We start from the raw sequence: 15,493 nt of genomic DNA, 5'->3' as shown, positions 1-15,493 counted from the left end.
CACCTTTAAGGGTGTGTGTAAAACAGAAGCAAATAAAACCCTTCACATAATTGCTCTCGATTTTGTCATTCGGGGCTCATCACCCAGCAAAAGAGAACAATTCCGGAGCAGACGTGGTTGATGGATGTGCTGCTCGGCAGATGTTTTCATGAGATAGGTCATAAATATTAATGGTATGGACAGAGCCTTAAAAATGTGTCCCGTCACATTCGGGTGGCAACAGAAGCACCCAGAATTCTTCGTTCCTCTGATAGCCACCAGTTTCTTTCCTGAACTTGCTTACTGGGTCTATTTTTCCCGTTCACCTTCAGAAATTATCCATCAGCAAAGGTTTGCCAAAAAGACACAGGTCAACTGAACTAAACATCTTAATGGGTTTTTTTCCTTCTCCTTTTCCACTTAGCTGACTCCAGGTCAGTCTCCAAGAGCAATCCTTTTTATACTGTTATTTTTTAAATGTAAGTTAGGAAATGACATAACATGTGAGTCCAGCGACGGGGCCACCGCGGTGACAGGTCTATTGACTACGCGCACCGGCGCCGAGCGCGGGAATAATGCGAGCGGTGGGCTGGTGAGCTGCATCTGGCACATTAGAGGTGTGCATACAACAGCGCTCACAAAGTGCACGGCTTGAATCTCATCCGACAAAGCCGGTTATTTCTCGTCATTTGTAAAGTGTTCCCACTGGACACACATTCTCCTTGACAATTTAAAATTGTTCTTTTCAGCTGTGACCGGGCTGGATCAATCAGGTGAAACCGTGTGTATATAGACTGCCAAGCTAACAGCTATTTGCAGAATATCTTGCTCTTTCTTGTGCATGAGAGAACCTACCAGGCAGAACCGCATTAGGTTTATTCCCGATATCTACTGCCAACGGTTGCGTGCTCTCTGCAACAGGTGAGGATACTGACAAATTTGTTCTGGTGGAAGGAGAGGCGCTTGGGCCTTCTGGATGGACTTGCAAAGGCAGGACTCAACAAAAATGCTTTGCAGCGGCCCTGGGATCCCGTGCTTGTCCTGGTAAAGAGAGTCTAGCCAGCAGGACTGATTCTGAATGCGCACAGCTCAGTCGATGACTGAAGACCTACCAGTCCTGTAAATCACCATCCAGGACGTCTGTTCTTGTCGGCCACATGCATGGTGTGGGGCTGGGCTGCCCCTGAACGCCATCCAGATCTAAGTTGGCAAGTCCATAGCATATATGTAACCACTTGCCTCTTCTACACCTGTAATGGGTTAGTGCCCCCCCTTTTCTACACCTGTAATGGGTTAGTGTCCCCCCTTTTCTACACCTGTAATGGGTTAGTGTCCCCCCCTTTTCTACACCTGTAATGGGTTAGTGTCCCCCCTTTTCTACACCTGTAATGGGTTAGTGTCCCCCCCTTTTCTACACCTGTAATGGGTTAGTGCCCCCCCCCCACAATTCATGCCCACTGGAATCTCCGGGTGGGGCCTTATTTGGAAAGAGGGTCTTTGTCATTAGTTAAGGTGAGGTCATACTAGATGAGGGTGGGCCCTGAGTCCAATGACTGGGGTCCTCATAAGAAGAGGACATAGGCGAATACACACAGCCAGCCCTCTGGTGGCAGAGGCGGAGACTGGAGTGAGGTGGCCACAAGCTAAGGAATGCCTGGAGCCAGCAGAAGCCGAACAGGCAAGGAAGGACCTCGAGCCCTCGAGCCTTCAGAGGGAGCGTGGCTCTGCTGACCCCTTGCTTTGGAGCTCTGGCCTCCAGAACTGAGAGAAGAAGTGCTGTTGCTTTCAGCCATCAGGTTGGTGCTCATTCACGATGGCGGCCCCAGGGAAGAACGGAGCGCCCAAGACACACTCCCGCACGGCCGCGCTCTGGCGAGCCACCATTTGGCACAGGATATATTCCCACGTTCCACCCCCAAACCAGATGGCGTTTTACAGGGTGCATCAGAGTAACAAAAAAGGGGAAGAAAAGAAATGGGAACCACGTAAATATTCATCAGTAGGGAAATAAACTATGGAATAGCCCACCACAGAATACTACAGAGCAGGTTTTTAAAAAATGGATGAGGCGACTCTATTCACAGGGGCATGAAACAGCCTCCAAGACATATTGCTGTTAAGAATGTGATACGCAGCACAACGCCCTTCGTCTTAAAACACAGCCACACGCGCGCACGCACACACACAGACACCTGAAACAGTCCAGTGTATTTTGTGCAGCCACAGACGTGTGCCCGAAGGTAGATACATAGTTCTGGATGAGAAGCATAAAAAGATAAACCGTAGTTGACTTGGGGAAGGGGATTGGAATTGTGGGCTAGCCCGCAAACATGTAAGTCTTGCTAAAATGTTTTAGGAGGATGTATTCAAGCACTATTAGATTTTATTTTTAAGTTTTAAACAAAACAAAAGACAAAGGGAAAGAAAAAGATTCATTCACAAGCCTTTAAAACTTTCTGAACTGCCCTCCCACCTAAGACCTCCCAAAGCTATGGCAGACCCCGACGGGCGGCGGATGCCCGCTGGACCATCCTGGGGGCCAGAACGACCCTGCTCAGAGCTGGCTTGGGGCTGGGGGCTCCGAGAGCAAGCTGACCCTCTGAAGCCCAGCCACATGCAGGGCAGGTGGGCAAAGGACAAATATCGACACCCGGGGAGGGAGAGAGATGCTCCATGACAGGAAGCAGCGGCTCCACAAGATTTAAGTCCCCAGTTTTGGGGGTGCCATCAGGCATGATTATCCCAAGAAAATAAAGTAGCTTCCAGGGTGCCTGAAGCTTCAATGTGGCAAGCAGAGTGAATCACAGCCACTGGCCCGGCCACCTGGACGCGCACAGCGAGTGGGTAGCTTGGTAGCTGTGTGCCAACAGACCGGATAAGAACAGTTGCACAGGGCTTGGCCCTGGGGCGAGAGGCAGCCTGTGTCCTCCCTCCCGTGGGAGCGAGAACCAGCTTCCTCAAGTACGAAGGAGGAGAAAGGCAAAGGAAAGTGGGCTTCGCAGAAGCTGGGGTCAGGAGCACCTGCTATGGTCCCTCTCGGCTGTGATAACTTATCTCTACACATCACACCTGTGCCTCGTCCAATCCGATGACCTCAGAAAACCACCACGCCAGAAGTCCCTTGCGTTCTCTACCACGTATGCCACTGTTCCAAACTCCTATTTTTGACAGGCAATCTCACCCAGGCTCTACCCTGGATAATTCTCACACATGACTTCACCACAATCCTGGGCTGATTTCACACATGGGGAACTGAGTCCCAGGGCAGGTAAACCATTCGCCCAAGGTCTGGTGGCCGCTAAGTGTACGAGCCAGGATTTGAACACAGCTCCAAAATCTGCACAAGCTTACACTGAGCGTCCCTTAGGGATCTGAGTTTGGCATCAACTCAAATCATTTTGAAACTTTGCTGCTTGTCAAACAAGAATCAGGAAGTCTGGGTTATCACTGAAGAAAAGAAGTGGCCCAAACTCCACGCTCAGTGTGACTGTCGCTGATCTCTCCTGGTCCAGATCCAAGATAGGCACGGAGTCTGGGGAGTCATTTCAAAGGCTGGGAACCCTGTGCCCAGGGTCCCATCTCTCTAGGGATGAGAAGCAGCCTCTTCCCTATGAGATTTTTTCACGGCCCCAGCGGAACAGGCAGAGAGTTGAAGGTGGGTGCCCCCCACTCTAGAGACCACAGATCCTCATTCCAGGCAGCGGAACCTCTCTCTCTCTCTCTGCCCCCTTCTTCCTACCTTCAAATGCACCCCACCCTCCCCCACTCCACTCCCAAACGTGTAGAATGACTGAGAGGAGGTCTATTTATAGAAGACCAAAAAAAAAAAAATAATAAAGCCACCACCATCTCCCCAGAGAGGATTTCCCCGTACCTGAGCTGAGATTTGAATGAACGAGTGACAGACATGTCAAGAGCTGCGGGAAGAGGGTTCCAGGGGGAGGAGGAGCCCAGGCAAAGGTCCTGGGGTAGAAAGGGGTTTGGAGTGGGCAAAGCGAGGTCTGAGGGGAGCAGGAACCAGACAGGCTGCGCGTTGGACAGGCCGGTGAGGAGGGAGAATCGCACGGCGGGAGGACTGGGCGGCCGTCCCAGGGCTTCGGGCGGGGAGTCTGCAGCATCGGATGTGTGTTTAAGCAGAGAGCTCTGTGTGTACACGGAGATTGCAGGGCGTCGAGGGTGGAGGCAGAGGCTGAACCAGCCACCCAAGAGAGAGCTGACATGGGGAGGCTTGGGTGGGAGCTGGTGGTGGGGCCTCAGAGGAGACGGTGAGAGGGGGTCCATCCCTGCCCTCAGCACACTGTACTGAGCTTGTCTGTGCGTACCCCCACCCCACCCCCGAGCTGTGGGCTCCCGCAGGGCAGAGACCAGCACTCGGTGTGTGTCTGTATTTGTGTGTATGTGTGCACACACTTATGTGTGTGCATGACTATGTAAGTGGGGGTGTGTGGTTATCTTTTCCCATCCAATTTCATGGACCCCTGAATTCTCACAACAGACACCTTCTGCAGACCCCAGGTTAGGAAACCTGCTGGATTTTATTGTGTGTACAATGGGAAGCCACTGGGTGGTTTTAAGTGGGATGAGTAGGAAGAGGCAACATGGTCTGATTTATGTTGCAAAAAACACCCATGAAATACCACGAAGCTCGGGCTGTAGAGTGTGCCCTTCGACAAACACCTACTGGGCACTCTCCATCGGATGGTGGGCTGCATGCTGCGTGACAAAGCTGGTGAACAACAGGGCTGGTCTCCGCCCTCCAGCACCTCCCAGTCTCGGGGGGTGGGGTGGAGATATGGACAGATAACCCCAAATATGACTCTGCTCTGACTCTGCTCAGAGCCTGGGACTACAGAACCTTCCACGGCAAAGGGGTCTCAGATGTGATGCAGTGAAGGATCCTGAGATGGGGGGTTGTCCTGGATCATCCCGGTGGCCCAGTGTCACCACAGTGTCCTTGTAAGTGAAAGAGGGGGGCAGGAGGGTCACAGTCCAAGAAAGGGGACATGGTAATGCAAGTGGACGTCGGAGTGATGTGGGGCCACGGACAAGAAATGTGGCGGCCCCTAGAAGCTGGAAACGGGCGAGGGTCCGACTTTCCCCCGGTGCCTCCAGACAAACACAGTCCTGCTGACACCTTGACTTTTGCCACGTAGACCCATCCCAGACTTCGGACTTCCGGAATTGTAAGATAAATCTGTGCTGTCGAAAGTCACGATGGTTGTGGTAATTTGCCTAGCAGCTACGGGAGAGGGATGCAGACGCCAAGCACGGTGCCTGAGCACCAGGAGGCCCGTGCAGCTTTAGCTGTTACCGCCCAGGCCTGCAGAAGCTGCGCTGCCTTGCCCCCGACTCCCAGCTCTTCCCCGCCCCTCCCCGCTCTGCCCACTCTAGCCAGCAGCCCTCTCTGAGGTCCTCTGCCCACTCTAGCCAGCAGCCCTCTCTGAGGTCCTCTGCCCACTCTAGCCGTCAGCCCTCTCTGAGGTCCTCTGCCCACTCTAGCCAGCAGCCCTCTCTGAGGTCCTCTGCCCACTCTAGCCGTCAGCCCTCTCTGAGGTCCTCTGCCCACTCTAGCCAGCAGCCCTCTCTGAGGTCCTCTGCCCACTCTAGCCGTCAGCCCTCTCTGAGGTCCTCTGCCCACTCTAGCCAGCAGCCCTCTCTGAGGTCCTCTGCCCACTCTAGCCAGCAGCCCTCTCTGAGGTCTGCCCCCCCCACTCTGCCCACTCTAGCCATCAGCCCTCTCTGAGGTGCCCCCCTCCCCGCTCTGCCCACTCTAGCCATCAGCCCTCTCTGAGGTCCGCCCCCCCCGCTCTGCCCACTCTAGCCATCAGCCCTCTCTGAGGTCCGCCCCCACCCTGCTCTGCCCACTCTAGCCATCAGCCCTCTCTGAGGTCCGCCCCCACCCTGCTCTGCCCACTCTAGCCATCAGCCCTCTCTGAGGTCCTCTGCCCACTCTAGCCAGCAGCCCTCTCTGAGGTCCTCTGCCCACTCTAGCCGTCAGCCCTCTCTGAGGTCCGCCCCCCCCCGCTCTGCCCACTCTAGCCATCAGCCCTCTCTGAGGTCCTCTGCCCACTCTAGCCGTCAGCCCTCTCTGAGGTGCCCCCCTCCCTGCTCTGCCCACTCTAGCCATCAGCCCTCTCTGAGGTCCGCCCCCCCCCACTCTGCCCACTCTAGCCAGCAGCCCTCTCTGAGGTCCTCAAACACTCTAGCCAGCAGCCCTCTCTGAGGTCCTCAAACACTCTAGCCGTCAGCCCTCTCTGAGGTCCTCTGCCCACTCTAGCCAGCAGCCCTCTCTGAGGTCCTCAAACACTCTAGCCAGCAGCCCTCTCTGAGGTCCTCTGCCCACTCTAGCCAGCACCCCTCTCTGAGGTCCTCTGCCCACTCTAGCCAGCAGCCCTCTCTGAGGTCCTCAAACACTCTAGCCAGCAGCCCTCTCTGAGGTCCTCTGCCCACTCTAGCCAGCAGCCTTCTCTGAGATCCTCTGTCCACTCTAGCCGTCAGCCCTCTCTGAGGCCCTCTGCCCACTCTAGCCGTCAGCCCTCTCTGAGGCCCTCTGCCCACTCTAGCCAGCAGCCCTCTCTGAGGTCCTCTGCCCACTCTAGCCAGCAGCCCTCTCTGAGGTCCTCTGCCCACTCTAGCCAGCAGCCCTCTCTGAGGTCCTCTGCCCACTCTAGCCAGCACCCCTCTCTGAGGTCCTCAAACACACCAAGCCTCGCCCCGCCTGCAGTCGTGCACTGCTCCCTCTGCTGGAATGCTCTTCCTCCACAGCCGCCTACAGCTGGCTTGTCCTCCTGGGTTAGGTCTCAGGGCAGACCCCGGACCCTTGGAAGGATGTCTTCCTGATCGCTCTGACACTGCCCACCCCCTTCCCAACCTCTCCGTTCTGCTTCCAGCACGAGTTCTCGGCACCTGAGATAACGGAACGGACTGTCCTGGCGTGTGAGCAGCACGCGAGCTGGGGGCTCTGTGCCCTGCATCAGCATCTGCTGGGACACGTAGGAGGCACACGGGCATCGGTGGAAGGAAAGAAGTACACGTGCCCAGGTCTCGTAAAGTCTCAGGCCACTACAGCTAAAGACAAATCTGATCATGTCTTGTTTTTTTCCATGTGGAGCCTGTGTACCCAGTTGCCTAGAAACTCACCAAATGTGTTCACTTTTTTTATTCCAATCTTGTTGAAAGATAATGTGTTTTTATCTGCATGTGCAGAGCTGGGCTTTTTAGTTTTAAGAACTGTAGTTGGATAGCAGACTCCAGGCCTGCTCTCGACACCACCCTTGGAAATAAATCTCTAAGCTCAAAGCTCAGTAATTGGACAGAAAACCAAAGAGAAGTGAGGGGGAGTGAAAGGACACAGTGGAAGGGAAAAGAAAGAAAACTTATGCTTTCATAAAGAAAAGAAACAGGCACCGAGTTAGCATTTCCCAGGCATGGAGGGGACAGCAAAAAGACTATTTTCAAGTTTTAGATTTTAAAGATGATGCAGAAAACATCATTATTACCCTGGGTTATGACACTTCTCTTTTTTGACTGCCCTTTTTCAGATGGGATTTTTGAAGGTTTTGACCATCTGTGCTGTTCTGCTAGAAATGGAATTATCAGACCCAAATCGTTTCCAACTCCAAAATTTCCATCAACTCCACTTTCCTCCTCCCCATGTACAAAAAATAATGAATCCACACATACTAAATAAATGTCTGTTGTATAGTAATTGACTAGATGGAGGGAAAGAAAGAAGGAATGAAAGAAGGAAGGAAGGAGGGGACAGATGGATAGATGAACAAATAGATGAATGGATGGATGGGTGGGTGGATGGGTGGATGGATGGACAGATGGGTGAGTGGACAGACATAAGAATGGATGGAAGGATGGATGGAAAGATGGATAGCTGGATGAATGAATAGATGGATAGAAGGACAGATGGATGGGTGGACAAACAGACAAATGGATACATGGGTAGATGAAGGAACAGATGGATGGATGGACAAACATATGGACAGACGGATGGGCAGATGAGTGGACAGACAGATGAATGGATGGAATGATGGATGGAAAGATGGATAGTTGGATAAACGAATGGATGGATGGACAGATGGATAGATGAATGGACAGATGGACAGACGGATGGATGGAAAGACAGATGGATGAGTACATCACCACTACCCCTGTTCTTTTGCAAGCCTTCCTGCCTGGACCACTGCATCAGCCCCTGCCCTGGCTTCCAGCCCTGGGGTCTCCCCCTAGTCCTATCAGACATTACCCCAAAGCTGCATATTTACCTTCATGAAGTAGAGATCGCTTCGCTACCCAAAAGGTGCCAACAGTACCCAACGCTACCCAGGGTCACGTAACTGTGGTAGCAAAGTTCTAAATCGTAAGCCTGGGGTTGCCTCCCAGGGTAATAGTGCCTCCTCAGAAGGTGCAGTGAGACTGAATGAGCTATTCCAAGGGCAGGAGTCACAGCTGACAGCCCACCCAACAGTCTCCCCTCCTCTCCGCCCTGTCACAGCGGAGTCCCCAAATGCCAGATCTTCATCTCCCCACCTCTGCACCATGGCTATCTCTTGTTTTTTTCATCAAATCAAAACTCTTTTCTTTCCCCAGGAGAACCCACCACCCACCCTGAGACTGAACTTCTGCTTGGCCTTCACCCGACGTCTGACAGGTGTGCCTGCATGTGGCCAGAGAAAATGGCAGCCATGATGAAAAGGATGATGACTAAACCTGACTGAGTGCTGACAATGTGCCGGCCAACACTGACACCTTCCCTGCAGTCTCCCACTGGGTCCTCACAAAACTTTGTAAGACAGGAAACCTCATTTCTACAGTTTACAGACAAGGAAACTGAGTTTCAGATAAGTAAAGTGATGTGCCCACAATAACAAAGCTAGTAAACATTAAAGTTCAAATTTCAGTCTAAACAGGTTGACCCAATAGGCTGTACTCTTGACCAAAATGTTTCTTTGCCAACTGCCTCAAAGGTGAAAAGGACTGGAATTTTCCCAGTATGTACCTCACCTCAGGAAATCAACAGGATAACAAAACTAACACGGTAGAGAAGGTCGTTAATTCTACACAACGGTTGAATCTGCTTGAATCTACCTGGGGTGCTTTCCACTACATACACGACCTTTATGCTTGCCTGGATAGTGTAAGCATGTTCATATTTGTAGTATCTCACTTAGTCCATAGGACACCACTGCGCAGTAGACAGGACCAGTGTTCTTACTTGGAAATTCACACATGAGAAACTAAAGCAAAGAGAAGTTAGGTGACCCCTCTGAGGCTACATGGAGAATGAGAAGCCAGGTGGGCTCTGCCCTCAGATCTCCTCTTCCCAGCTCCCGGGGCTGGAGGAGAAGGATGTGGAACTATCACAGGAGCTTCCTTAGCCCCAGCCCCGTGGGGGCCCCTAACTTCCAGGATGAAAGGCTGTCTGTGTAAACGAAGAGGCTTGTGATCACCGTGCCTGTGGGGGCTCTGCTGTGGGATCTTCTGGAAGAGCAGAGTGCAGAGTTCTTCCCAGGAGGGCAGTGTCTTTGGGAGCCTGGAGACATCAGAGGTGGTAGGTTGGCTGGGGATGACACTGAGGTCCAGAAAGCTCCTCAGGCAATAGCCTGGGGAGGCAACAAAAGAACAGATCATGGGAAGAGGGATGGAGAGTTCTGGGTAAACAGCCTGAGGAAGAGCAGAAAGGGGAGATTGGGGTCCTGCACAAGGCAGGTGGGGGGGAAATAATGGCCCCTCTAGGATGTCCACATCATAATCCCCAGAATCTATGGATATGTTACTTTTGCATGGCAAGAGGGAAAGTGAAGACTTTTGAGATGGGGAGATTTTTCTAGCTAATATCCAAGTGGCCCCCATGCCATAGCAAGGGTCTTTATAAGGGACCGAGGGAGGCAGGAGGGTCAGAGAGGAGACGTAATGACAGAAGCAGAGGTCTGAGTGACACGGAGCCAGGGGCCAAGGGATGCAGGCGGCCTCCAGGAGCTGGAAAAGGCAACAAACGGATTCTCCTTCCCATCCTCCGGAAGGATGCAGTTCTTCATTTTAGTCCAGTGAGACCCATTTCAGGCTCTGGCCTCCAGATTGTAAGATCATGACTTTCTGTTGCTTTAAGCCACTAAGTTTGTAGTGATTTGTTACTGTGGCAAAAGGAGATTAACACAGCAAATGAGAGCTCCAGCCAGTGGACTTGGGCCCTGATGGTAAATATAACCATCCCTTCATTTGTTGAGCAAACACGGTACACTTAGCACCATGCAAGGTGCTGAGAAGGCCCCCAGCGGTCAGAGCAAACACGGTCCCTCCCATCCAGGGGCTTGCGATCCAGTTTCTGCTTACCAATCTATTGCTGCCCAGCTCCAGATTCACCCCTCATTACCTGCTCTATGAAAATGGATCTGAGCCCTTAATATATTTTTCCTTTGCCAAAAGGCAAGGTGTTGAGCTTTGTCAGTAGGGTTGTCGGAGAGGCGTTTCTGAGGGAAAGGGCTTGCCTGGGGACTCTGGTGCGCCCTGTCTGCAGGCTGCCGCCGTGCACGAGCCGTGACTTCCGCAGCACCGGTAGCCCCCTCAGGTCCAGCTCCCGCAGCACCCAGCACCCGGCAGCTCTACCCAGCTGCCACCGAGTGGTCTGGTGCTTCCGATGCCTCTGATGAGACACCTGTCTGTAAAGAGCAGTCTTCAGAATTCTAGTAAGTTCTGCCGGCATGCTACGTCGGCAACTTCTCCACGTTCGATGAGCTGGGACCACACCCTCTCCAACAAGGGCTGGATCTCGGGGGGGGGGGGGGTGCTGTTCCTTGAGCACTCTAGCTCAGCCCTGGGGCAGTGGATGCTCCTGATGGCTGCCATTCAGACATTCTTCAGAGTTCTCTTGACTTCTTACTAAGCAATCCCTCGTTATTCCAGTCTCTGTTATAATTAATAACCCTTTATATTAAACTTTCTCTGTTTCAATGCTTTCTCATGACTGGAGCCAGACTGAGACAGACATGCACAATCACATAAATAAGCATGAATTGCAGACAGTGGTATGATCTACAAGAGGCAAGTGAGCAAGAATATAAGGAGGACAGAACTAATTTGGCCTGAGTGGCCAGGAGAGTTCTCTCGGGTTGACTTTTTCCAGGCGTGCACCCCGTAGACCCAGCCTCCCTGGAGCGGCAAGGCACGGCCCCCGAGGGGAGGGAATGGCGGTGGCTGAGGGAGGGCAGCAGAGAAGCCTCCGGATGTGGCGAGCACGCCGGCACCCGCGGGACTCCACACCCACGCTGTGCCCGGCGCCTGTCAGTAAGACACAGGAGCACGGACGCCCCACCGGGAAGCCCCGGCCCCCGCAGAGACCGTCCAAGCCAACCCCTGATCTAGGACCACATTCCAAATGCCTGCTTTCCCTGCTCTGCCAGGCTCTTCCTTCCTAACCCTCCCCCCGACTCTGTGCTGTCCCCACTACGAGCCCTGACCCTGGGAGGGACAGCCCACTCAGCCTGGGGCCGTGAGAGAGGATGTCACCATAACCAGGGCATTTGTGTGTCCGTAGGACAGGTCTCATCAGGAAAGGGGATCCCAAGAGACAAGACAACCAGCACGCCCCTGAAGCCCAGTGACAGCCGAATGACTGTCCCCACTGCCAGGCGCTCTCCTCAGAAGGGGACTTAGGGCGGGCGAGACGCTAAAACTGAAGCAGGGCCAAGGCCACACGGTTGCGGACGCGGAGTACGCCATGACAGCGTTAAAGCAGCACAGCCAATCCATGACCACGGCCACGGCTGTGTGTGATCCGGCGGGCTGGAGTTAGTCCTCGGGGTGCTGCGCTTGGCACCCCTGTCCCGGTTCCACCTCCTTTCCTGCTCCTCCCAGAACCGGCACCTGCCCATCCGAGGAGGGCCTGACCTTCTCCCTTGGAATTCCGGCCTCAGAAGCGACAGAGAGCGACAGAATCCCCAGTGAATCGGGTGCTGTGCACTAAGCTCAGAGCAACAGTGTAAGGACTCAGAGTAAAGACGCAAGCCAATCTCAGCCAGATCGAGGCTGATCTGGAGAATCAGAACGGTCTCTTCCTGCCTTAAAATCCACACCCATCCATCTCTGCCCTTTGACAGGCCCATTTCCTGCTGATTGTCGCTGCACCAAAACCAAAATGCAGATCGCTGCTGATGTGGGTAAACTCCGTCAGGCTAACTTTCAAGAATTAGATGAGCCCAGTAGCTCGGGTTAAAGCAAGGGGTTCATTCATTCGCTGACATTCATTCACAGCAGATAGTAACTGTCCCAGGCACTGTTCTAGGTGCTGGGATCGCAGATGTGGACACAACTGACCAGAATCCCACCCTCACGGATCTCACCTCGTAGGGACGAGATGGATGGTGAGCCCTGCACCTCCAACACCAATAACATCTATGAAAGATGAAACAGGGTGGTGGCATGCACTGAGAGGGGGGCGGGCAGAGAGCCAGTTCTGGCCAACGTGGCCAGGGGAGGGTGCATCTCTTAACAGTCAAGGTGAAGGGAGGAGCCAGGCATGCGGACACATGGGGAAGTGTGTTTTGGGCATAGACAAGAATAAGAACACAGATATGCGAATTGCAGACTTCATTGTTAGGTGTGGGGTTTCGTTTGCAAGGATCTTAACTCTGGTATCCAACTTGAGTACGGATGATAGAAGCACCCACACACTTCCCTAGAATATCTGGGTGCTGACCCCTACACTTTGCTCCCAGACAGGAAGGCCGAAGTAATGCAGAGTATTTCCTGTTCCACTGAACATTTCCAGTGTGGGAAAGGTATTAGGAATGTGGTGCTCCCAGGATTGATAATCCCTATGGATCACCAGCACTGTCCTTTTTACATTCTGGAACCTCGAGCATAACCCTGTTCTCAGATGTGGCCCCTGAGCCTGGTCGTGAATGGAGCTTCAACCAAGCTCAGAGGAAAAATCTGGTCACCTCCAGGCCAGGAACAGAAACGGAAGTGGTTTATGGACTCTGGGACCTTATGCAGGCTCGGCTGGTCAGTTCCCAACAAGGTTGCTTCAGTCCATCGCATTTTTCAGCTTGCCCATCCCCACGCTACCTGGGAACTGCCCGGTGAAGCATGCAGAGCGTTGTCCCCACACACACCCCTGGTGCATTCCACCCAGCGCAGCACTTGGTCCTGATGTGGGCCCAGATTCAGACCATAAAGAACAGGAGCCCCCAGGAAATGTTCACCAATATCCACAAAGGAGAAGAGATTTGCTGTAGACCCCAAATAGTTTCCAAAAAGGCATTATAGAAAGCACGTAAATAAAAAGTAATCTGAGTGTATTTCCCTTGCTTAAACATTCTCAAGTGCATAAAAAATAACAGATTATAAAACACATCATGTTTCTTTGAACATTAAAAGCACTCCAAGAAAACCTCTTGGTGACCCTCTTCTGAAGCTCAAATTTCTCACCATCGCAAGAGGGACGATGCCCACGAAGGATGTCTGGCTGACGAAGATCTCAGAGACGGCCAGCTCGCTCATGGAGTCCTCCACTGGATACTCCACCTGCCAGGTGATGGGCTGGGCCCCAGCCAGGCCACTGCTGTTGTCGATCCCAAAGTCCACTTGCAAGATCTCATAGAAGGAGCCATTTGCCCTGGAAAACAAACACATGTTGAAGTGTAATTTAAAACCTGAGACTCAGTAGTCTGAGATAAATTGCCACATTCCTCCTCGCCAATGGAAAGAGTGATTGCCAACTTCAACAGAGTACATGGCAGTGTTGACAGAGCCTAATTCGTGGGCTGTCCGTCAGTGACCCACAACTCCAAATGGGTGGGCAGTCCATCTGCAGGGCTCAGTGGGAAGCAGACCGTTCTTCCTTGAATGAGCAGGTCAGACAGCTCTCCCCACTCCCATGTGTGCACACAGAAAGTGGCCCTGAGCCTCTTGTCTGGTGCTACCATCACTCCATTCCTGAGGCACATCCTGGACTCTGGCTACCTCCACATTTACTTAGCTGTGTGTCTGTGGACCAGTGGTTCAAACTCCGAGTTTTAGGATTTTGGGAGAACAGTGGTGACCTCACAGGCTGGCGGGAGCATCATGAGACCAAGCATGGGAAGGACTCCGTAACTCGCTGGTTCACTACAAAACTATGAGCGACACATAAAACGCTACAGTGATTCCTCATTTCATGACCCTGAAATGGGATGAGATGTAAGAATCCACCAGCCTTAATTCATGGAGTGGCAGCACTGCCTATGTGTTTGGAAGAGGGGAAGAAGGTGGATGGGACACATAAACGTGAAAAAGACTAGCGTCATTCTCAGTATTTTTATACACAAGGAGTATCTTGTCATTGACAGGGATGTTGTAAATTGTAGGCCGACTATTGTACCAACAGCAGAAGTTGCTGAACAGAGAGTTAAAACAGAAGCCATGCAGCACAGGGTTTGTGAAGGACTCCTGTTCTGTAGCCTTTTCCATCACCCTGATGCTAGCTTTATCCCCAGCCAAGGAATTTGACAGCAGAGTGACCAATTCATGGTTCCCCAAGGCCTGAGTCACACCAACCAACCTATTCCTTTCCTGCCGGTGGGCTTGCCTGGACCAAAATGGGCTTGGAAGCCTCTGGCCTGTCTTTCAGGGTGTGGGCAGGTTGTGCAGAAAGTTTTGAAAATGAACCTGGGCTTGCTGCTTGCCCACCAGAAATCTCCTACCATGGACAGCTCCCTTCCCACCTGCTGACTTAAGAGGGTGAAAACCACACCTGGATGGTTAGAAGCATCCAACAGCAAGCTTCAGACGTAGTAACAGTATTGACAGAAATGGCCTGCTCGATACAGAATTCCACCCAAATCAGAACCACACTAGACTCCATATAGAATTGGTCGTGTCCAACCCTTTTCCATGCGGCCAAGGTGTTAAGAAACTCTCTGATGTTGCTCTGTCCAATACTGTGCCCACTAGCCAGAAATAGCTATTCAAACTGAAACATAAATGTATTAAAATGACACAGCCGGGTGTCCCAGCTGAGCTTAAGCTGGGTGTGGGACATGGGAGCTCTGAGTCCTCAAGTATCTACTCATCACAGTGTTCTGCACAGGGAAGACAGTGTGTACGGCATAAAGATCCCTTGCTTCATGAGAAGGACGACAGTGGGCACACAGGAGAACCCCCACCAGGGGACTCCAGTATACCTGGGCATCTTTAGCGAGAAGGCAGAGCAAGGGGAGGCTAATGGCTGATTCTGAGTTGCCAAAGGGATTTCAGGGTCTTAGGGACTGAGGCCCTCGCTTCAGCCACCCTCATTCCTCTCCCAGCCTGAAGTCTCCTCGCTGGTCCACAGCAAGTCCTCACTTCTCCATCTGTTGAGTCAGGAGACACTCAGTCCTATTGGACCAGACCTTAAATTCCTCTTTGGGCTGCACCGTGCTTGGAACCATGACTTGGGAGCTGCTTCTAATACCTCTTGGGTTCTCAGCATTCAGTAGACCTCAGCAAGGCAAATGCCAAGAAAGTGAGACGTCCCCAGCAAGAG

General features: G+C 52.6%; 1 protein-coding gene across 1 annotated transcript in view; it reads right to left on the bottom strand.

Moving 5' to 3' along the window:
- Positions 1-15,493, bottom strand: part of TMEM132B (transmembrane protein 132B) — a 348,373-nt gene that overhangs the window by 68,150 nt on the left and 264,730 nt on the right. Inside the window, exon 4 of the mRNA XM_078061119.1 lies at positions 13,420-13,606. Within this exon, the coding sequence (XP_077917245.1) occupies positions 13,420-13,606 (187 nt within the window). The remainder of the gene's footprint in view (positions 1-13,419; positions 13,607-15,493) is intronic.

The sequence above is a fragment of the Halichoerus grypus genome, chromosome 13, assembly GCF_964656455.1.
Source record: "Halichoerus grypus chromosome 13, mHalGry1.hap1.1, whole genome shotgun sequence".
Lineage (NCBI taxonomy): Eukaryota > Metazoa > Chordata > Mammalia > Carnivora > Phocidae > Halichoerus > Halichoerus grypus.
Note: the sequence above shows the minus strand (reverse complement) of the source record. Positions and strands in the feature narration are given on the sequence as shown.